The sequence below is a fragment of the Doryrhamphus excisus genome, chromosome 5, assembly GCF_030265055.1.
Source record: "Doryrhamphus excisus isolate RoL2022-K1 chromosome 5, RoL_Dexc_1.0, whole genome shotgun sequence".
In the NCBI taxonomy this organism is placed as follows: Eukaryota; Metazoa; Chordata; class Actinopteri; order Syngnathiformes; family Syngnathidae; genus Doryrhamphus; species Doryrhamphus excisus.
The window spans coordinates 9,615,297-9,636,566 of record NC_080470.1 but is presented as its reverse complement, the minus strand read 5'-3'; the positions used below and the strand labels follow the sequence as shown (position 1 = coordinate 9,636,566).

At 42.5% G+C, this 21,270-nt stretch overlaps 3 protein-coding genes across 8 annotated transcripts; 1 reads left to right on the top strand and 2 right to left on the bottom strand.

Moving 5' to 3' along the window:
• Positions 1-118: 118 nt before the first annotated feature.
• On the bottom strand, positions 119-5,636 carry gpx4a (glutathione peroxidase 4a). 2 transcript variants are annotated; one of them, XM_058074285.1, is made up of 8 exons: positions 5,613-5,636; positions 4,799-4,896; positions 3,562-3,656; positions 3,357-3,501; positions 1,343-1,494; positions 1,232-1,256; positions 533-592; positions 119-423 (listed from the first exon to the last, which is right to left on the bottom strand). In XM_058074285.1, exons 2-8 carry the CDS (start codon positions 4,889-4,891, stop codon positions 385-387), a joined length of 609 nt encoding a protein of 202 aa, XP_057930268.1. In that variant the 5' UTR covers positions 4,892-4,896; positions 5,613-5,636; the 3' UTR covers positions 119-384. The 2 variants fall into 2 exon arrangements, with proteins under 2 accessions (XP_057930268.1, XP_057930269.1); XM_058074286.1 differs by lacking the exons at positions 4,799-4,896; positions 5,613-5,636 and adding an exon at positions 3,941-4,131.
• Positions 5,152-7,570, top strand: polr2eb (RNA polymerase II, I and III subunit E, b). The gene is made up of 8 exons (XM_058074284.1): positions 5,152-5,346; positions 5,592-5,751; positions 5,825-5,940; positions 6,019-6,099; positions 6,275-6,333; positions 6,429-6,507; positions 7,267-7,335; positions 7,418-7,570. Exons 1-7 carry the CDS (start codon positions 5,290-5,292, stop codon positions 7,330-7,332), a joined length of 618 nt encoding a protein of 205 aa, XP_057930267.1. The 5' UTR covers positions 5,152-5,289; the 3' UTR covers positions 7,333-7,335; positions 7,418-7,570.
• On the bottom strand, positions 7,555-20,674 carry arhgap45b (Rho GTPase activating protein 45b). Of its 5 annotated transcripts, none has more exons than XM_058074273.1 (24): positions 20,113-20,674; positions 18,089-18,341; positions 17,827-18,012; positions 15,030-15,170; positions 14,844-14,928; positions 14,020-14,092; positions 13,880-13,949; positions 13,553-13,684; positions 13,407-13,468; positions 13,215-13,325; positions 13,046-13,126; positions 12,811-12,975; positions 12,462-12,599; positions 12,192-12,385; positions 11,486-11,601; positions 11,331-11,417; positions 11,151-11,252; positions 10,917-11,080; positions 10,660-10,848; positions 10,446-10,583; positions 10,011-10,267; positions 9,693-9,930; positions 9,048-9,153; positions 7,555-8,197 (listed from the first exon to the last, which is right to left on the bottom strand). In XM_058074273.1, the coding sequence occupies exons 1-24, from the start codon at positions 20,383-20,385 to the stop codon at positions 7,776-7,778; spliced, it is 3,783 nt and encodes a 1,260-aa protein (XP_057930256.1). In that variant the 5' UTR covers positions 20,386-20,674; the 3' UTR covers positions 7,555-7,775. The 5 variants fall into 5 exon arrangements, with proteins under 5 accessions (XP_057930256.1, XP_057930255.1, XP_057930260.1 ...); XM_058074272.1 differs by having other exon boundaries at positions 9,048-9,156; positions 20,113-20,673; XM_058074277.1 differs by having other exon boundaries at positions 7,555-8,185; positions 20,113-20,673.
• Between the last annotated feature and the right edge of the window lie 596 nt (positions 20,675-21,270).

Sequence of the window (21,270 nt, the reverse complement as noted above, 5' to 3'; positions counted from 1 at the left end):
TGCTACAGATACAGTGAATAGAATAGATGTGGTCATGCTGTTGGTTCATTATCTTTAATGCTACCAAGGAAGTCTAAAAAAAAACAAAATGTCACTGTTGTAAAAAGTTACACTGACGAGAAGTTTAATGAGCTTTTAATCCCACACACAATCATATTATGGCATTAGGAGAAATTCCAGTGTTGTTCATGAAAACATTTCCATCATTTCTCCGGGCAACTGCATGAATAAAAGCTCTGTAATCCCCTCGGCAGGTTTGCACGCCATTTTTACATCGGGTCTGCCTTTTCCGTCAGGCGGGTTTCTGGGCAGGCCGTCACACGTCCGGGTGGAACCAGAACTCTTATCCAGTAATGCTCAGAGAGAGACAGAGGACATAATCATTTAGGCGTTGAGATAAGGAGGAAGGTCCTGCTCCACCACCTGGGAGGAAGATGTCAACAACTTGTTAAACTCTACCCAAGGACAACATTTATATTATCTGACAATGTCATGGTTAACATGGTGACAATGTAAAAAAATCTATACATACACTTGGATCATCCATGGGTCCGTATCGCTTCACCACCTGACCTTCTTTATTGATCAAAAACTGTATAAAAAAGAAAAAAGTTATTATTTATGAATCATTTTATTTCTTGATGTATGTTGCACACATAAACATCCTTCCATTTTCTATACATATATCTATTCATATCCTCAGGAGGGTCGCGGGCGTGCTGGAGCCTATGCCAGCTGACTTCAGGCGAGAGGCAGGGTACACCCTGGACTGGTCGCCAGCCAATCACAGGGCACATATAGACAAACAACCATTCACACTCACATTCATACCTATGGACAATTTGGAGTCACCAATTAACCTAGCATGTTTTTGGAATGTGGGAGGAAACAGGAGTACCCGGAGATAACCCACGTACACACGGAGAGAACATGCAAACTCCACACAGAGCGGATCCAAGTGGAGATTCAAACCCACCGTGTGGCCCGGTGAGTAGCTAAACTTTGTCAAATTGCTATCATTAGTGCTATGCCGGCGTATAGATATAATACTAGCACTGCAATATTGTTTGGATCGGATCCATATGTTTCCCTTTAACTGCCAGTTGTTGTGGGAGTGTTAAAATGTTAATTAAAACATTGCCTGTACAGTCAGTAAAGATATTATGATGACCACCATTTATCTTGTTTTGAAATGAGACCAACTTAGAACGGAATATGTACTATTATTTACCTTGGTGAAATTCCACTTGATGCCACTGCAGGGATGGAAAAAAAGCACATTTAGCATACTTTATTTTTTCCAATACTAATACACTAGTATGGAGATGAGTTGATAACATACTTTCCCATGAATCCTCTGCCATTGGGCTGCTCCTTCATCCACTTCCACAGAGGATGAGCGTTGTCTCCGTTGACATCGACCTTGCTGAACATGTCAAAACGAGCGTTGTACGACTCTGCAAACTGCTTGATCTGAGCATCAGTGCCAGGCTCCTTTAAAAATAAAAAAATAAAAATTCCAAAAACATCAAAATGGCACAAATGTCACACATTATGGACCTAATTGCTCAATAATACATGCAAGTATAACACAAGCTGCCACAGGTTTTCCAAAACACTTTGGAATGACTGCTTCACCATTGACTAAGACCTATTATTGGTAAAAAAAAAAATGCACATTTAAGCATATCTGTTGTGTTTTTGCCCTAAAATAAGCATTTTCATTATTGAAGAAGTTGCAGTATTTTCACAGTATAGTGTTTGTCTCAGAACTGTATGTGTGTGTGTGTGATTATAATTACAAATACGTAAGTACTATATAAGCATGTAGTAACAAACCGTCGGCTAGGTGTACGTGTGTCAGTGTTTTGTGAGAGAAACAACGACTTATCGCTACTGTCTTGCTTTGGTTGTTTTGTTATGTGATGAAATGATTACGTTTATTATGACATACTTGCAGAGCTGCTGTAAATGTGGATTTCTCTTGGAGATGAATAACGTATCTATCTCAAAACAAGGCCAAAACGACAGGGAACTCTGAAATTTCCAAGGGACTTTACGGAAAAAAGCTGTTAATAATAAGCAGACCTGGCAACAATTGCTGTGTGTGCGCGCCTATATTATGTCTTTAATCGGTTTATGCGCATATTAGCGTGAAGGTTCCATCTTGACTCCACCAAAAGTAAAAATACATGTTTTTGTTGGCCCGTTAGCTTCATGGAGACATAAAATATTAACATTAGACAAACAGGACTGTACCATTTGTCATGTCTTTGTTCACGGTCAAAGACAGTGGTGTCATGTGATTTCTGAGCTGATTTTAAATGTGTAAACGGGTTCATACTTGGTAAATAGATGTTAAAAATGTATAGTAAAACTGGTGAAAAAGATATTGTCAAAAAGATGAAAGTGAGACATCTTCTCTACAAACAATTGTTTCGGAGACAGCAAGAGTGAGTGCTCCTCTTGCTATTTTTGATGTTTTTTCTGCACTCTGTGAAAAGCTCATAAACAATCTGGATTTGGTCTAAAACGTTTCAGCGTTGGGAAACGTTAATATTTGTACTGCACGCATACACGCCCGACAAAGAGAGCATTGTTGAAGCAAGAAAAGTAAGCCTCGTGTACGGAGCTTTCTTTACTGGTTCGCTGGCTGTCGAGCAGCATACAGTCAAGTGCTGTGGAGACATCACACCATTTTCCTTGTTCATTCATTCATTCATTTTCTACCGCTTGTCCTCACGAGGGTCGCGGGGGGTGCTGGAGCCTATCCCAGCTGTCTTCAGGCGAAAGGCGGGGTACACCCTGGACTGGTCGCCAGCCAATCACAGGGCACATATAGACAAACAACCATTCACACTCACATTCATACCTATGGACAATTTGGAGTCGACAATTAACCTAGCATGTTTTTGGAATGTGGGAGAAAACCCACGCATGCACGGGGAGAACATGCAAACTCCACACAGAGATGGCAGAGGGTGGGATTGAACTCGGGTCTCCTAGCTGTGAGGTCTGTGTGCTAACCACTAGACCACTGTGCAGCCACCATTTTCCTTGTTACACAATAAATTCCAGTATTTGAATTTTGAGTTTTTGCTCGTTCTTGACCCCTTGCAATGTTGATGTGATCCAAACACAGATGGGATTCAAACCTAGCGTCTTCACACTTGTATCCATTCAACAACGGATACAACATCAAAGCCATGCGTCCTCACTATCAGCAGTCAAAAGAACAGCCTGTATCTTTTTGTCTTTCACTATCTGCACTTTTGCTTGGTCTGCATCCCGACTTGATAACAGTCACAGTTATCAACTCAGTGATCACATCAGAAAAAAAAACAGTTAAACAGTACCTGGTTGGCAAACTGGTTGGAAGGGAAGCCGAGGATGCGTAAACCTCTCTCAGCATACTTGGCGTGCATTTCGGCAAACTGAGAGTAGTTTACGGGGGTTTTGCCTCATTTAGAGGCCACGTTAGTGATGATGACAACGTTGCCCCTGAGAAAAGACGCCAACATAAATCAACGTTTGATGTTATTTGTGGATGTAAAAACTCACCTGTATTTTTCTAGGGAGACCACGTTGCCGTCGATGTCTGTGGCTGAGAAGTCATAAATAGATGTGGCCAGACGCCAGTCCTCTGACGAGGTGCCCTGTTTAACCATAAAGCAACATTCTATTATTGACTTTTAAAATACACAATTAAACATTCGTATATATAATATGTTGGCATGACATGAAGTCAACATATTATTAGGCAATTCAAATGATGTAAGATGTAAATAAAAGCAGAAGAATGTTTTTAAATTTAAATTACGTCTTATTTAAATACAATAGAAAAGAAGAAAATAATTAAAATCGACTAAGCTAAGAGATTTTTGCATTTAATCTGCTCCGAACCTGCAAAATAAACCAGCATTCCCTCACTAAGTCTTACCAAAGCCTGCAGGAGGACAGTGAACAAGACAGTGGACCCTAAGAGACGCATGCCTGCCCTTCGGTAAGGTCCTCCAAGGGCAGAAAGCGATCAAACCTCCTTCCTTTGGGGTCTTCAGCTACACCACCTGAATGACTACTGCAAGGGGGACGCTTGTGTCCATGTCCTCTTAATAAGCCAACTGCACTGATAAGCTGCCATTATCCAACATGTCCTCACCCTGCTGACCCATAATCCACATCAGAGCTGCACGTGTTCTACGGTCCACAGTCCACAAACACTATCATAAGCTGAGAAAAGGTGCTTGAGTACCACGTGGCTCTGTCTGGACTGATATGAGACTGTAAGCATGTGATACAATGTACTAAAGGCCTGTCCAAAGTGCGGACCGGGTGCCATTTGCAGCCCTTGGGTGTTTTTTATTGGCCCGTGGCAAATTCTAAAAATCTAATTTTACAAGAAAAATCAAAATAAAGACAAAAAAGAATAAAGTCAAGAGATTTATTAGAATAACAACGTGATATTAGGAGGAAAAACAATATCATTTTAGTAACATAATGCTGATATTTTAAAGATTTTTTTTGAACAAACAAAATATATAATCCTTGCAATATCAGAAGCAGCCTACTCCGATTTAATTCCACACGCCAATTACTAATTATATTTTTAAATGAAAGGACAACGTAAGACGTGATGATATGGAAAATATGCAATGAATATAGCCGTGCAGTCATACTGCAATCATGCATCAATTTGCAGACATTCCAGTCATGCTAGTTGAAGGTGAAATGTATCCGTTAGTACAAATATAAGAGGATGCAAACACGTCATGCTTATAAAAGCATGGTGTTACTTTACCGTAGAGGCCAAAATTAAGTACAGTCCCATCGCCAGCATCAATCCACTGGTGGCCACAGCCGCAAATGTTATCAGTAAACACACTGGCCTCATTTTCCCTGAAAAAGGAGAACATATTTACGCAAATAAACGTACCGGCCTAATTTTTCTTCAAAAACAGGGCACATTTACGCAAACAGACCACGCCTTCTGGTTTGTTATGAAACTGCATCACTTTATAAAAAATAAAAATAAATATAATTAAATGTAAATATATGCTTGGCTAAAGAAATTTGCTTACAAGTATAGTTTATTTATTCAGTCACCGTTGTATGTATTTTCTTTTTTCAAACAATACAGGACGTGCCAATGTGACGTCATCATCATGCGCCGGGAAGCGATCGCATGCGCATGCCTGTGTTGTAGAAGTAATCCGTTGAATATTTAAACCTTACTGAAAACATTTATCATTAGTTAAAGGTTTAGAATAATCGTTGAGCGCTAAAGGAATCATGGATGACGAAGAGGAAACTTACAGGCTGTGGAAGATTCGTAAAACCATCATGCAGGTGATTATTTTGAAGCAAGTTCGTTAGCCGAGTGTTGTTAGCTGCCTTATCGTGGATTGCGTCGTTATTAAACAGAATTGTGAACGTCAACAGTGATTTTTTTGTATGTAGAAATGTGGCGTATTTCAAATGATAATGTCTGTACATTGATTTAATATTACGCATGAACTACATTTGTATGGACTCGAACTTCCGCCTTGACATGTATTTCCAACGAAGATGGTTTTGTGTGTTCATTGTCTCAGCTGTGCCACGACAGAGGCTACCTCGTGTCGCAGGAAGAGTTGGATCAGACCCTGGAGGAGTTCAAGATGAAGTTTGGAGACCAACCCAGACGCACAGATCTCAACGTCCTAGTGGCGCACAATGATGACCCTACTGACCAGATGTCTGTTTTCTTCCCTGGTAGGATCTATAGATACTCAACTGTTGACTCAAATGTATAGTTAGAATGACATTTTTGTAATTATGAATTCAGAGGAGCCCAAGGTGGGGATCAAAACGATTAAGATGTACTGTCAGAAGATGCAAGAGGAGAACATCACTAGGGCCATCATTGTAGTTCAGATGGGAATGACGCCATCTGCTAAACAGGTCCGTACTTCTCATTGAGATGCATGTTCTTTTGCATTTATACAAGCATACCCATAATCTATCTCCCATCCCCTTTAGTCCTTAGTGGACATGGCACCTAAATACATACTGGAACAGTTTCTACAGCAGGAGTTACTCATCAACATCACAGAACACGAGGTAAAGACCATTAAGTGCACAATATCTGGTGACATCAGTAGTGGTGTTAATGTAACAGTCTATTTGTGATCGCTGTGATTGCGTCAACACCAAAGCCTTAACGTGCTGTTGGATTGTGCGGCATACCAGCTGAAGAGTTTTTCCAAAACCTAACTGAACCTTTTTTGTCTTTCAGCTTGTACCAGAACACACAGTAATGACAAAAGAGGAAGTGACAGAACTTTTGGCACGATAGTATCCTAAAACACAATGATAGTAGAGCTGTTTTTTAAAACATAAAAGTGGTATCTAACAGTGTATTTACATGAGACTTAACATGTTCATCTCAGTAAACTGAAGGAAAGTCAGTTACCGAGGATCCAGGCTGGGGACCCCGTGGCCCGCTACTTTGGGCTGAAAAGAGGACAGGTAATAAAGAAAAGTTGACACACCTCCTTAAATGTGCATACTTTGTTAAACTAAATCAAAAAGCAGTGAGACGGGTGCAGTAGCTTGAAGTATCACAGCAGGGGGTGGCAGTGCACCGCAGTGTACCCATTTTTTTTTTAAAACATAAATTGGTCACAAGATAGTTGTTGTGATTAGCGAGTACATTTTTAAGTAGTACATTTTTTGTCTATTTTTAAGTCTAAATCTGAGTGCACTCAGATTTTTTTTTTTTACATAGCAAGGTTGTTACATGTAAATAGGGTGTCATGCCCATTCTTTCCAATCTACGCTACATTGACAAATACACCCATTTTAAGATCATCTAAGTCAGTGATTTTCAACAACTGTGCCGCGGCACACAAGTGTGCTGTGAGAAATCAGGTGTGCCGTTAAGAATTATTCAATATAACTTTTTAAATAAACATATATTAATAATTTCTGCAAATATGATGTCATTGTTGCGTGTCATTGGTGTAAAGACTGCCAGAGCAATGTAATATTCGTCCGTGTGGCAACACGTAGCTGATCGCCTCGTTCCTCTAATAGACTTGGTGATGCACATGAGAGGTAGTGGTGACATTTTGTAAGGATCTGCTGTGGCGAGTCCGTAATCAGGAAAAAGCTGAAAGAAGCAACTAATGTTGGTTATTGGTGTGCCGCAAAATTTTTCCAACAAAAAAGGTGCCGTGGCTCAAAAAAGGTTGAAAAACACTGATCTAAGTCATCCATTTTGTCCAGGTTGTGAAGATCATCAGACCAAGTGAAACAGCTGGAAGGTACATCACCTACAGACTGGTCCAGTGACAGGTCAGAGTTCTGTGAACACCCAATGGGTAAAACCCATAGATAATTCTTATTAACTAAAATGTTACAAAACTTACATTCCCAGGTATTGCAGTGGATTGCAATGATTTTGGAGGAGCAGTAAAGAAGAAAGAAGTTCCAGCAACATTCATCCTGGGATTCTATTTGCCTGTGTATTTCATTTTTTTTTAAGTTTTGCAAAATAAACAACAAAAACACAACTAAATGTATCATTATTTATTAAAACAGACAAACATATAAACAATGAAAAAATTAAAAAGTGCTGAAATAAAACCAGCAGCACTTTAGGGCGATTCTGCTTGGAAATATTGTGTGCCAATTAAGTATATTGGAGTTGCACAGCAAGAAAAGCATAGAGATGATAAAAGCTGAAGACAACTACAGAGAATTTGGACATGAGTCCCGATCTTGAGACGGGTCATTCAGACAAATTCAGGCTCGCTGGCTCGACTTCTTGTCAGTGGTAATTTCTTCCCACACAAGCGAGCCAGTAAGATTCTCGAGCGCCCAGAGAGTGGCGAGCAGTAGTAATAATTGTTGGATTGGTTCACATTCAGCTCAGCCAGGGAGGAACACAGATCCCCCTCAGGATCTCCTGTATCCTCATCCGGCGGCTCGCTGTGTGGCAACTGCGGGGGCTGTGTATCATCAGTGTGGTCCTGCTCCGCTTCTTGCTCTGGATCAGTGGGGCTGGAAAGATCTAAGCTGTCTCTGTAGCTCATTTGATCGTCCTCCACACTCAGCTGGACCTTCTGTTCGCTCAAACCTTGTGTAGCGCTGTCGTCCAACTCAGAGTCGGAGTCGGGAAGCTGCTCGCTGGACCCCATGGACCCTGAGGAGGTACCTGCATGCAGTTAATGTGGGATTTCACAGCCTCACTCCTCCTGTCATGCCTTTAGTCATTAACATGACTGATTAGAATTGTGGTAATCAGACTGTGCATAGCTTCCAGAATCATTACAAAAGGCCTTCACAGTCGGCGGATGTAGTTGTGACGGATGTTCTTACACATATGAATAACAGTCATAATCAATGCAATCACTCCTTCCCCCAGTTAATAATCACCACCAATGCAAGTCAGGAAAGTGTAATAGTATAAATGCTTTTTTTTTTTTTACTAGTATAAAAGTAAGACCATGGTAGATCAAATTATGACCAGAGTTAGATATAAGGGCATTACGAGCACAGTTAATGTTTTCCAGTAACGGGTAATCGAATTACTGTTTCAAGCATTAAATAGCGTCACCATACCGACAGTCAAATATGGTGCGTTACTATGCACCGATATCTTCATCAACCATCTGGATGCATCACGGTATTACACAGAAAGATAAATAGCTTGAATGAGAACTGTGAACACTGCTCCTTGGCGTTGTGGAAGAGAATTGCAGATAACGTCTTAATTCTTATCTCCAACATTCCGAAGCTCCTCTGAGATGAGGTTTTAAAGCGCCCACCATTTGCATACCAAATTGTGTTATACATCATTGGAAAGCAATTACATTAAAAAAAACAAACTTTAACCATAAATAATTTTCCAGTTAACTACATCTATGAATGAGAAATACAATACTTTTATAAAAAGTGCCCAACACTGGTTATGACCTCTATGTAAGCACACAGTTTGTTAATTTGTAATCCCTAAGATTCATTGCTATTTACAACAACATGACATTGGGGGGAAAAAAACGTACCACATCCTTCATCCATTTTGTCGGACTCAGATTTGCTCTTCTTCAGTCGGCCTCGGTCATCCTCGCCATTGGCAGAGCTCCTCGTCATGTCCTCGCTCTCCTGAGCCTGCTTGGGATGAATTACAGTACAACCGTCACTCAACTAGCAACTGCTCCTGAAGCCTTTCCATCTAATTAATACCTTACCCCAATAAATGTCCCTCATACACTCTGCAGCTCAATAAATTGAAATTAAAATCAAACAGCATTTGTACAGATAAAAAGCTTCCCTCAAATAAATACCTTGCTAATAACCAAATACCTAAACACCTGGGCGCTCTCTGCAATTCAGTAAATGAGAAAATCGATGTTAAAAAAAAACAAAAAACAAAAAAACACAACATTACCACAAAAATGCATTTGTACAAATAGACTTCAGGCCACACAAAAAGTATTTTAAAACATTATTTTAATAAAAAAAAATTAATTAAGGCTGACACTTTAGCTAATGCCTAACAGAGTTGTTACCGACAGGTCTGTAAAATCTAAAAATAAATAAATAAAATTTAAAATGACATAAAAATGTGTTCATACAAATAAGTGAGTCACACCAATAAATGCCTGGTACACTCTGCACTTGAGTAAACTGAGTGAGTTGAAACTTACCAGGCGAGAAGAAGTGGATGCAGAGCGGCAGGTTTTAAAGCTCTGAGAGCTTTTGGACTGGAAGATGGAGAAGTAGAAGACTATGAATGCCTCCACAATACGGGCCTGGTGGGGGTAGTCCACCAGAGAGGAAAGCGATATGGTGGCTCCGGTGGGCCGCGGACGCATTAGGGAGGGACCAAACACGATGCCCAAGTTGCTGGGACTCATCTTGTTCTCCTCCTCCAGCTCTGCGATTCTACAAGACGTCAGACAGATGCAAGGGGTTGGAGAGAGGCCGTCTGATACAAAACGACAGATGTACAGTATCTAGCTGACCGTTGAAGATGGCGAATTAGGTATCGCAAAGTAGCCAAGTTGGTCTTGGGCAGCTCCTTCAGAATTTCCCTCAGTTTGACCACCAGCACCAGAGTCTCCGGCTCAGTTTCTGGGCCCAGATCTACCAGCTGGGACCCCCTACTCACTGCTGGTGTGCCACCACTGGACTCAGCAGGTTCTGAATCACTGTGCATGCTCTCCTTGGCCAAACCCATTAGACTGTTATACATGTGGAAAGGCATGATGGGTTCTGGCAACTGGAGGCCACACAAAAAGGAAATACATAATTAAAAAAAGAAAGACAAGCATGGAGGACGTAGTAGAGAGAAGAGGTAGTTGTTCAATAAGTGATGTCTGTACCAAGTTATTCGACCTAAATAACTCCTAATAGGCTCGGTGTGTCCGCATGGTGCTGGTGGATGATGAGGTGTGTACCTGTCGCAGGTAAAGCTTGAGCACATTGCTGATGTCATGTGGAGAACACTGCGAGAGCTCCACCAGTTCTTTGCCGTTCTCAAAGGCCTGACACAGCTTCTCCACCCGGGTTTTGACCCCGTTCACTCTGTAGATGCCCTGTGAGGGAGAGAGAGCGCATTAAAGAGAGCCTGGAAGTAAAAAAAAAATCAAAGCATAGTATTTAAAACCCCACCTTCATCTTCAGTGCCCGTCTCTCTATCTCAGAGATGCACTTGGTGATGATGAAGGGGATGCCGTCACTGGCGCAACTGGCCACCAAAGCAAACTCCCTGCCGAAGAGCTGTAGACGTCCTTGCAGCTTCTTGTGTCCGCACTGGATGGCCAAAGTTTCCAAGCAGCGTTTGTGACACGCCAGGAAGCACTACAGACATGGGGAGGTGACATGACCTTTTGAAGGAGTTCAAAAAGCTTCAGATTTGTGTCACTGACCTCCTCACACTCGGCCCCCTGGAAGTACACGTAACTATCACACTCGCGGCACTTTGCGGGTGTCCGCAGCTTCCTCAGACGGTGTGTTTTGGCAGCTTTGGACAGCCCCACGTTGCGGAAAGGTCTGGTGGAAACCACTACGTCTGGGTCCATACCGTTAATGTCTGAGCAGGAATCAGACACATAGTCTTCAATAAGAAACACAGCCCTCTACTGCCCATCTGAAAATCTTACTTGGTGTCTCAAATGAAGCCACATTCCCGTCTTTTTCATCCGTATCCTCATTGGACGACACTGTCCCAGTGGATGACGTCCGAGCCATTTTATTAATGTCGGCTAGCAAAAATTAAAGCAAGCATAAAATAAGTAAACATATTTGCAAAGACACAAGGGCGATTCATGTGATTGGCTCACTTGTGCTGGCAGTGGGAGACTCCAGGCCACCATCTCCAATGACACTGTCGTCACTTACTGTTGAACCCCATGACTTATGACCCTGCCCTACAGCAAAAAAGACAAGTGAACCGCTGAACATGCAAACAGTAACTTGCAAAGGGTGTGTCACTAACTTGGATGTCGATTGGCGTCTGCCTCCACACCCGTGGTGTCAACGGTGATGGTGGGACTATCTGAATGGCTGGTCTGCTCCGTGTTGTAGCTGTCATTCCTCGGTCTATGGCCATGGCTACATTGGCAAAAAGTATATTTGGTTAAAAGAACTACAGTTATTTTCTGTATCTACTACATTGGGTAATCCGTGTGGAGTTGGCCGTGGTTGGCATCATCCTTTAAGCTGCCCTCAGTTTGAGTTCCCATTATGTAGGACATCCCGGATGTGATGGGACAATTAATACAAAAATGTACATGCTGGTTCAGACGCTTATATTAAATAGTGGTTGCTGTCATTGTTTTTTACACTGAAATGTAACTGTGAAAAATCTGCCTGTGAGGTTTTGATGACATGTCTGTACTGTGCGCCTGTCAGTCAATTTACTGCTGTGCGGGCTGCTCTTTGCTTGCGCCAAGAATAGGCCAGGTCCGATCTTTGGCGCACTGTTTTGTCACAGCGCTGAGCTGAAAATGGGGACTCTGCGGCCATGCCCATCTTGGCAGAGTCCAGTCTATCAAATTGGCTAAGCATTGTGGTGTGCTGGACCAAAGTACCACTACATGGCTGCACCACGAAATTAGAGCCCATGGTAGTCAGGTCTGGAACCAATTAACCGTGCTAAACGATAAACTGTTTATGATAATTAATGTGAGTTTCTTCCTTACTGTGGTATTCCTGAAGGGGTGTAGGCCTCAAAGTTGTAGCAAACGGCGGGCTGGTCAGGCAGCTGCAGGTCTCGAACATGTGCAGCATACTGCTGGCCAGGGTCGTACAACTTACTGCTCTCGCATAGAGTCTGGTAGCAGACGGGAAGTGCAACTGTCTGCATGTGCATGAGCTGGTAGTAGGAGATTGTCGCCTGATGGTCCAATTGAGAGATCAAGGAACAAAGTAAGGAAAGTTGAAAGATGGTTTGTGTGTGTGTTTCTTCTTACCGAGCGTAGCGTCTGGTCGCTCTGTTTGATGATGTCCTGCAGCTGTCTCAGAACTGTGACCTTGGTGTGCTCTAGCTCAGTCATCTGAGCGGTGGCGTCGGCTATGCATGTCCTGTAAGTTGCCTCTGCCTCATCTGCCTACACACAAACACACATGCTTATAAACATGCCATCAATTTAGTTGTTTCATATATGACAAAAACAATGGTCAATCAATCAAACAAACTTTTGGGAAAAAGAAAACTGAAGTTGAAAACTAAGTCTTTCCATCACTATACAGCCTTCTTCTCCACTAAACCATGCCAATACTTGTTTCTAACCAAAACCATATAAACAGAGTGGTTTGTACTTTGTTGCGAGCCTCTTCCTCCAGTCGCTTCTTCTTGTCCAGCGACTTGGCCGTGGCTCCTGCTCCCTCCTCCTCGGCTCGGCTGGCAGCCGCTTTGGCCTTGTAGTCCTCGCAGCGAGTCATGTAGGCTTGCTTGGCCTTCCGCAGGTTGGACTCACAGTCCATCTGAATGGAGATTCAAGTCAGGTCTTAGCATGGGTCATGTTGGTAGAGACAAGATGTGCTAAGGACATACCAGCTTTCTCTTTGCGCGAAACCAGTGCTCCTTGAGTTCCTTCCGCCTTTTCTCATGCTCCTGCTTGCACTGCACCAGCGGCTGCCCAAACACAAAATAGTGACACATACACATCAGCTTTGTTTTTCCAAGTATCACACAAAAAGGATTTCAAACAAACTAGTCAAACCTGGATGTAGGTCTGGTTGTGCAAGGTGGCACTGGCCTGTTGGAGTCCCACACCCAGCTCCTGGTCCTGTTCCAGAGCCAGAGAGTAAATGGAGAAGAGGGGCATGTGGGGCTGGAGGGAGCCAGCAGTACTTTTATGTCATTGACTGCACATGAATTCAAATGTCATACTTCATTGTTAAAGGAGGCTCACATGTGTTATGCTGTGCTTGCAGGACTGGTATAATCTCTGAAGACCTTTAGAGAACTCCATCTCTGGTGGAAGAGATAACATATACTGTGTATTCACTTAGGTCGTACTGAGGCAATATTTTTAACGCAGCTCTTTTGCAAACATACCCAGCGAGGTTCTCTTCTCAACATAACTGATTAGATCCTTCATGTACTTGGAAATGGTTTTGGCATAGAGCAAAGCAGACTCCACACCTCCCTCACTGCGCTGGAGGATCATGTCCACTCCCTCGATGCTGTCTACATGACAGAAAACATGGCAACTTTTGTTCTACTTGTCAAAGGAAGAGTGTGTATAAAATGTGTGCAGACAAAAGAATGCATCAGTTCTGGCAGTATGGGAAGTTCCTGTTGATTTCTGTATATTTACATAAAATAATCCATACAAATTAACTTAAGAAATATAATAGTGCAAGGCAAGGCAATGTTGCCTACCAATGTACTCAGAGTTGCCTCCCAGCTGGCCACTATCTTGGCTTGAAGTGCCATACAAGTTCTCCATGGACTGCACATCACAAACAATACTCATGATTAAAAAAAATACACATTCAGAGTCAAATGGGAGCGATACTCACCCGACTTTTCTCAGTGGGCAGCAGTGACAGCAGTGTGCTACTGTCCACCTCACCCATCAGCAGCTCAGACACACTAGACAGAGGCACATATGGAATTTATAGATAGTATTTCAGCAATGACGTATTGTACAGGTGATGAGATGGCGTGGATCTCCAATGTATGCAAGGGGAATACTGTACATACAAACCTGCCACCATTTCTGCATATTTGGCGACACATTCGATTTTAACATAGCAACGTGATTATCATGGACTGACACGCTCTTTATACAGTATTTTAGCCTTGGTTGAGGACTGTGCTTTGTATTTTTCAGACAAATCCATCATTTTATAAAGGCAGAAGCAAAAAGTGGAAACACCATTTCACTGTAAAGAATGCTGAGTGGATGAGGAAGCAAACCCATCAGACATTTCAACTGTGTGACGGCTCACTTCCTTTTGCAACTCTCTGACAGTTACTCTATATAATAAAGACATGTGACAACCTTCTACACAAACCCAAATACAACTTTCTAAAACAATAAGACAAATTCAGTTCAGGTAAAATATAGCATAACTATTGTATGTGTTGATTTTGCTTCCTCTTATGATCTCTATGCAAATACAAAAGAATATTTGTTGGATCATCTCCACCACCAGCCATTTCATCGTACAAGAAAACCACTTCCTGTTTTCTGCTCTCAGCCTCATGCAAATGTGTCACCGTGTACGCACTTCTCTCTCAACCTCTCACACACACACACTCTTTACACACTGAACAACACTATTCAAGAACTGACATGATGAAACAGTACATTGATTTAAGTAATATTGTAGTGACTCACTTGCTGCTAAAGGCGACTGCGATGGTCTCAATTGCCTTCTCAAAGTCTTTTTTGTCCAAGTCGTTGTATGCCTCATAGTGGAAACCTAAAAAAGGTTAAATAAAGTTGCAGTTTCCATGCCAGGGGCATGTTATTAAAAACCAGCAATAAATAAATGTTTCCCATTATGTTCGTTGCATCAATGACCTTTGACTTTGGATATAAGTTTCCCTGCAGCGGTTAGGATTTCCACAGTGTTGAGGAAGGGGTATGTGTTGATGACCTGCCGCAACACGCGCAGAACCTCCCCCAAACATTCGTGGGCAATGGGCCGCTGATTCTCAGTACCTGGAACACAGAAGCCGGACAGTTTTCACACTCAATCCTACAGTTTCAATGGTACTGTCTGGGGAAAATGGGTAGACCAGCGTATAATTATGATATAACCATCATAATACCTGATTTCAGTCTCCATCAGGGGATTGACATCTATGGATGTATGTTGCTTTTTGTAACACGTTTTCTGACAATGGTAAGAGATGATAGCCAGTAGTGGTAAGGATGCAAAAGGCTATGCTCTGTTTTGGCAGGTTTATACTATACTGTTTTTGTTCTGTTGGCTTGGAATTGGAATTGGATCTTCTGTGACTGGTAAATAGCATTTGGATATCATCATCTTGTGGAGTTTGAAAAAAAATGCACTCAGTGAGCCGGCAGCCTGCTATGTTAGGTGTGGCTTGTTGCCAGATTATTGTTGATTATTCATCAAGTGAAATAGGGAATATACTAGTGGGATAAGTGACCCACAGTTCTGCTGTAGATCATTAGAACAGTCAGTGACAGACGTCCACATGGACAGTAACTCTGCAGCTTTGAAGTTAGGAAAAGTGTCGCCACAAACACAGACGCAGTCCACAACATAACGTCACTATCAAGCATCCCCTTGCGAAATGGGGCGGCACGAAGGAGGTCAGAGGTCGGCTGACGCTACATCTGAAGACAAGTGTCAGAGTGTCCCTGATGATAAGAGCAGAGTGACCTACGCATTGTGCCAAACAGGATGTGGCCTTTTTTGCCTTCAAGTTATGCAACCATGCACAGCAATTCTGCTTTCAGGACCTTCATAAAAGTCTCAAAACATTCTGACTGGAGAACAGGAGACAAACTGATGTACCCGTCCTGTTAAGAGAAGAAAATGCGGGCGAGGTTGCTCCGTCAGACACGATCAATCATGGCTTCCTGTTAAGAATGTTCATTGTGGGTGGAGAACATGAAACAACTGCACACGAGCATGTGCACGCACTTTGGTTTCTGTTTGCAAAGTGTGCACATACATTTGTGTAGCAGGTGGCTTTCATTTTGAACCTTAGTAACTAAAAGTGTTGGTGGAAATGCAGCGAAAAAGCAAACTTTCATTTTGGGGAAGAAAAGCCGCTCGATGGGTTGCAAGATCAACGATACTCCACCCATTAGGGTGAAGCACTCTGTGAAAGTCGTCCACAATTTGGCCCATGATGGCGGTCCATCTTGGGTTGGCTAAAACTAACATGTCCCATTAAGAAACATCGTAAAATAGAAATGATGTTCCTAAGTCATGTTCTAAGTATATGAGAACATTACTTACTATCATACAAGTATAAAGAGAAGTTAACCACTGAAAGTAAAACCAGTCATCTTTTGTAAAACACCTGACAAGACAAGAGTGAGGGTAGAAGAGGATGATTTTATGGGTTATATTTATTATCTATTATGTTAATGTCATGATTAGGGAAGCTCTGATCAGGGTTTTATGCTTCCGATTCTGATATCGATCATCCATTACTGAGATGATCACATTATTAAATGTACATTTTTCAATTCATTTATGATGAGTGGCATTGGTCGGGGGCATGGTTAGACATTTCCAAGGGCCCTTGGCAAAACATAAACTTTAATTAGAATTTAATTTGATACATGTTGCATGGAGTCATACAATTTGCATGGGAAATAAACTGTTCTTGACTCTATTTTTTAGCTCACGATAACACAATTAACAAGACCAACTTTCATCACTATTAGAGCCATCCGCTATTTGTATTTTATTTCTGACTGGCAACATTTAAATTGTACACTACTTTATTCGCATTGTGGCCAGCGTCTTTATGCTACTTTGTGATCATTTGCCATTATATAAAAAGGTATGTCTGCAGTCAAGAGTTTTAATTTTAAAAACCCCACCAAGAGTTTAAGTTAATATTATTTGACCGTTTGGTCATAGTTCCACCATCATAAGGCTGGACACACTAAGTGCTTATATTCCTTAAACAATCATGCAAATAGTGTTTTGAGGATAAGACTAAATTACTATGACAACATGCGAGTTAGCATATCTGCGCGCAGACCTCACAGCTAGGAGACCAGGGTTCAATTCCACCTTCGGCCATCTCTGTGTGGAGTTTGCATGTTCTCCCCGTGCATGCGTGGGTTTTCCTCCCACATTCCAAAAACATGCTAGGTTAATTGGCGACTCCAATTTGTCCATAGGTATGAATGTGAGTGTGAATGGTTGTTTGTCTATATGTGCCCTGTGATTGGCTGGCGACCAGTCCAGGGTGTACCCCGCCTCTCGCCCGAAGACAGCTGGGATAGGCTCCAGCACCCCCGTGAGGAAAAAGCGGTAGAAAATGAATGAATGAATGAATGAACATGTGAGTAAAGTTAAGTTGACACTTAAAAATGCTAGTGCGTATCCCTTGAAAGTGATATCCACTTCTGTGTGGGACAAAAAGGAGCCCTGAACTAACGCATTGCTTGTTTCAGGGGCTGATTGATTGGAGCATCCAGAGTAATTAACATTGAATCAGCTGAAGCCAGACATTCTCCTATGGTTCCATTTCCTGTTCTCTGATTATCATCACACTTTTCCCTCTGTGCCATCACCCCTTAATTATTTCCTCACTGAGAAAGCCCCATGAAATTTGCAGATATCTCTCATGATAGTGACTTGAAGACTGATCTTTTGTACCTTCCGCCAGCACCACCACATCCTTTAGCTTCTCCACCGCCTCTGCGAAGCGCGCAACATCCCTCAGCAGGGCTGGAATGTCTTCCACCTCGATGGCAGCGCCCTCAGGACTGTCGGGTGGTGGCGTGGGGGTCATCGCTCCTTTCGCCTGGCCTTTGGTGAACACCCATGACTGAAGAGTGAAGCCTGAGGGCAAATTTTAAAAAATTGAGATTAGGCAGATGTTAATTATGGAGAGCTCCTGGTGCTTGTATCTTTGAACCTGCTGCGCTGGCGTGCCGGCTCAGTGTGGTCGGCCTCCTCAAGGTGGCGACGGGAGACGGGCCGGCCATGGCGTGCATCGCCGGCAGCTTACTGTGCTGGGGGCTAGGGGTGCCTGGGCAGGACAGGGAGGGGTCCTGTAGGCCGGCAGATGACGGGGTGAGCATTGACGAGGAGGAGGAGGAGGAAGAGTTGGGCGATGAGAAAGTGAAGTCGCCAACATCTTTCCGGGGCTGCTCCTGGAGGATGGACAGCTGTCAAGGACAGATAGAGACAACATGGCTACTCTTTTTGACGCCATGACAAGCAGCATGAACGCACACAAGGCTTTCACAAGATCCTGCAACACTTCCTGATTCGAATGAGTGGAAGGGTGCGGCAGAGACAGCAACAATGTGATGAAATACACAGACAACAAGAGCAATGTTCATAGACTTTAATCAGTAAAGTCAAAGCAATTAGATGAGCTTGCCAAACTTAAAACATCATCTGCTTTTTATCAATTGAATACCTCATGTTCTACACCATTTCAAAGGTCAAGCGCTTCGTAAGATCAATGTTCAAGTTTTTCCAGCAACTTACAGCTTAAAATATATACCTCCTTAAAATGAAAGACTTCACATTACAAGGGATGCAACATTTTTGTTAGCTTCAGCATCCAAAAGGTGAAAAAGTCAGATTGCTCATTACAGTTGATGAAGTCTGCTTAAAGCAAAATGCAAACACTTTCAATAAACGCTCTTGCTGATACAACACAGACCCAAGGACATTTATTCTTTTTTGACTGTGCCGTTCTGCATTTACCTGTTTGAGCCACACATGCCTGTTGAGCAAAACGTCCAGTCGCTGTTTGCTTTTAGCGTCCCCTTTCTTAAGCCTCATACTGGTGGAGTGCGGCTTGTAGCTGCTTTTGCCTCGACGCTTCAGCATTGTCATAATAGTAATGGTAATAATAATAATACCTTAAAGAATTGACCTTATCCTTGCATACACACACACATGAAATAAATTGCACTAGACCAACAAACAACACAACATCACTACAGGCCACTTGAGCTACTCTTATCCCCTGAAGGTCATCAGACAACAATCTTAGGCACACACGCACACAAAAATGGTTTCACTTACACACATGCACACCGGAAGTGATTGTTTCACTCTCTCTCTCTCACACACACACACACAACAAATAGACAGTGTTGGGCAATGTACTTGATAGAAAATGCACCCATCCATCCATTTTTGTACCACTTATTGGTGTCACAGGTGAGCTTATTCCAGCTGACTTTGGGTGAGAGGGGAGGTGCACACTGTACTGGTCACCTGTCAATCACAGGGCACATAGGGACAACCGACTATTCACACTCACACCCATGGACAATTAGTCTACAATCATCCCAACATACATGTTTTTGGGATGTGGGCCAGAAAACCATCGAAAACCTAAGCGTTCAAACCTGGATCGCGTAACTGTGATGGCAGAGGTTCTAACCACTAGTCTAGCGTGCTGCCCACAAAATGCAACATATTTCATAGTGCCATTTGACAGTTCAAAATCTTCTTATAATGACAAACAATGCCAAAACATCACAAAGGGTTCCCAGGGACTGTTAAGTAATAAATTGATGACAACCATAGAACCAGAAAAAGGCACTTCAGCCATGTTAAACAGTACATACCAACAAAATATTCACCAAGTTCAAAATGTGCTCTTAGGCTACCTGCCAACAGACAAACACGTACTAATGCCAGCAATACATATAAACAACCACTAGGGGTCAGTATAGGCCTCAAAAGACCTTTATGTTGAACGACTGTGTCGTATTATCGAAATCACAATAACTAACGCCTGTGCCGATTCTCAGTCCCCTGGGTCATGAAAAACCTTGCAAAACTTGAATTGAGGAAATGGCTTCTTTAGCCACCAAGTAAGTCCAAGTTGCACTTTCTACACCGTGAAGACGTGACGCGTTCACGTACTGTAAATAGACAGCAAGTGTCCCTCGTGTACTTATCGGAACCTACCGTATTTGGAGGTCCTGGACTTCCAGTACGGCTCTTCTTGGAGATGGACGGTGTCTTGATAAGTTCCCTCTTCTTTCTAGTGAACATCTTTAGGGTGCCTCTACCTTCCATGCCGACCTCTTTGAGTTTAACGTATAAGCCCCCCACCCACCCCCCTACTCGCCACTTGGGTGTTGTGCCGCCTGTTGTGCTGCTCAGAGGGGAGTCGGTATCATCCGACCGGATCCTGATCCACGGTGCGTGTCTGTCCGTCCTCCTTCGGTTGTCGCTCATCGAGCTGAGAGGGCTCAATAGACTACAGAGTGAAAGAGGCGGGCCGCCGCTTCCTCAAGGGAGGGTGAGGAAGAGGTGCAGCAAACGACTTTATCAACTAGTCTAAGTACTGTATTCTACCCTTAACGTTTCCCGTTAAAACAAATGGACACCAAAATGGCCGACTTCAGATGTTCTTTAAACAGGCAAACAACCTTTGATGAAAACAGCAATCAACTTAACAGGTCAAATCACACGTGCGCTACGTCACTTGACGTGGTAACCGTCCGCCGGCATGCACCTGCGCTACAACGTAAGTTAGACCCCCCCCCCCCCCACCACCACCACCATATGTAACCAAACAAACGAATAAAATAGATTTGCACTACGATCCAGACGTCATGAAGCTACAAGTTATACTTTCAAGTTCCTCGGTGAAAAACAATTTCAATATTTATTTAATGTTAGCACATTTTCAACACCTGCAATCATTGTTGCATTTATATCATGTGTCTTCACTGATTGGCTGTGGGGAATCATGTGGTTCTACTGAAATATGAAGTTCCAAAATATGCCTCCTTACTTTTTTAAAGGACTCTGGCTAGCCAGTGAGTAATATTTGTTTTTCATAAAAAACAATAAGACACAATTCACTGTAAAATAGTATAATCATATAATAGTATAATAATTCTTTAAAAACTCCAGATGTGTTTCAAGATCTCAAGAGCCAAAAAAGCTGTATTAATTGTGCTGGGTTTTTTTTGCTTCTAAACATTTGATTTTATGCAATTTGCAATTAGTTTAATGCAATATCAGACATATTCCCTTGGCGTATAATATCGCTGAAGATAGACATTTAGTAGTGTTGTGTGTATGAAAGGATTGACATTGGGCTCAAAATCGTTA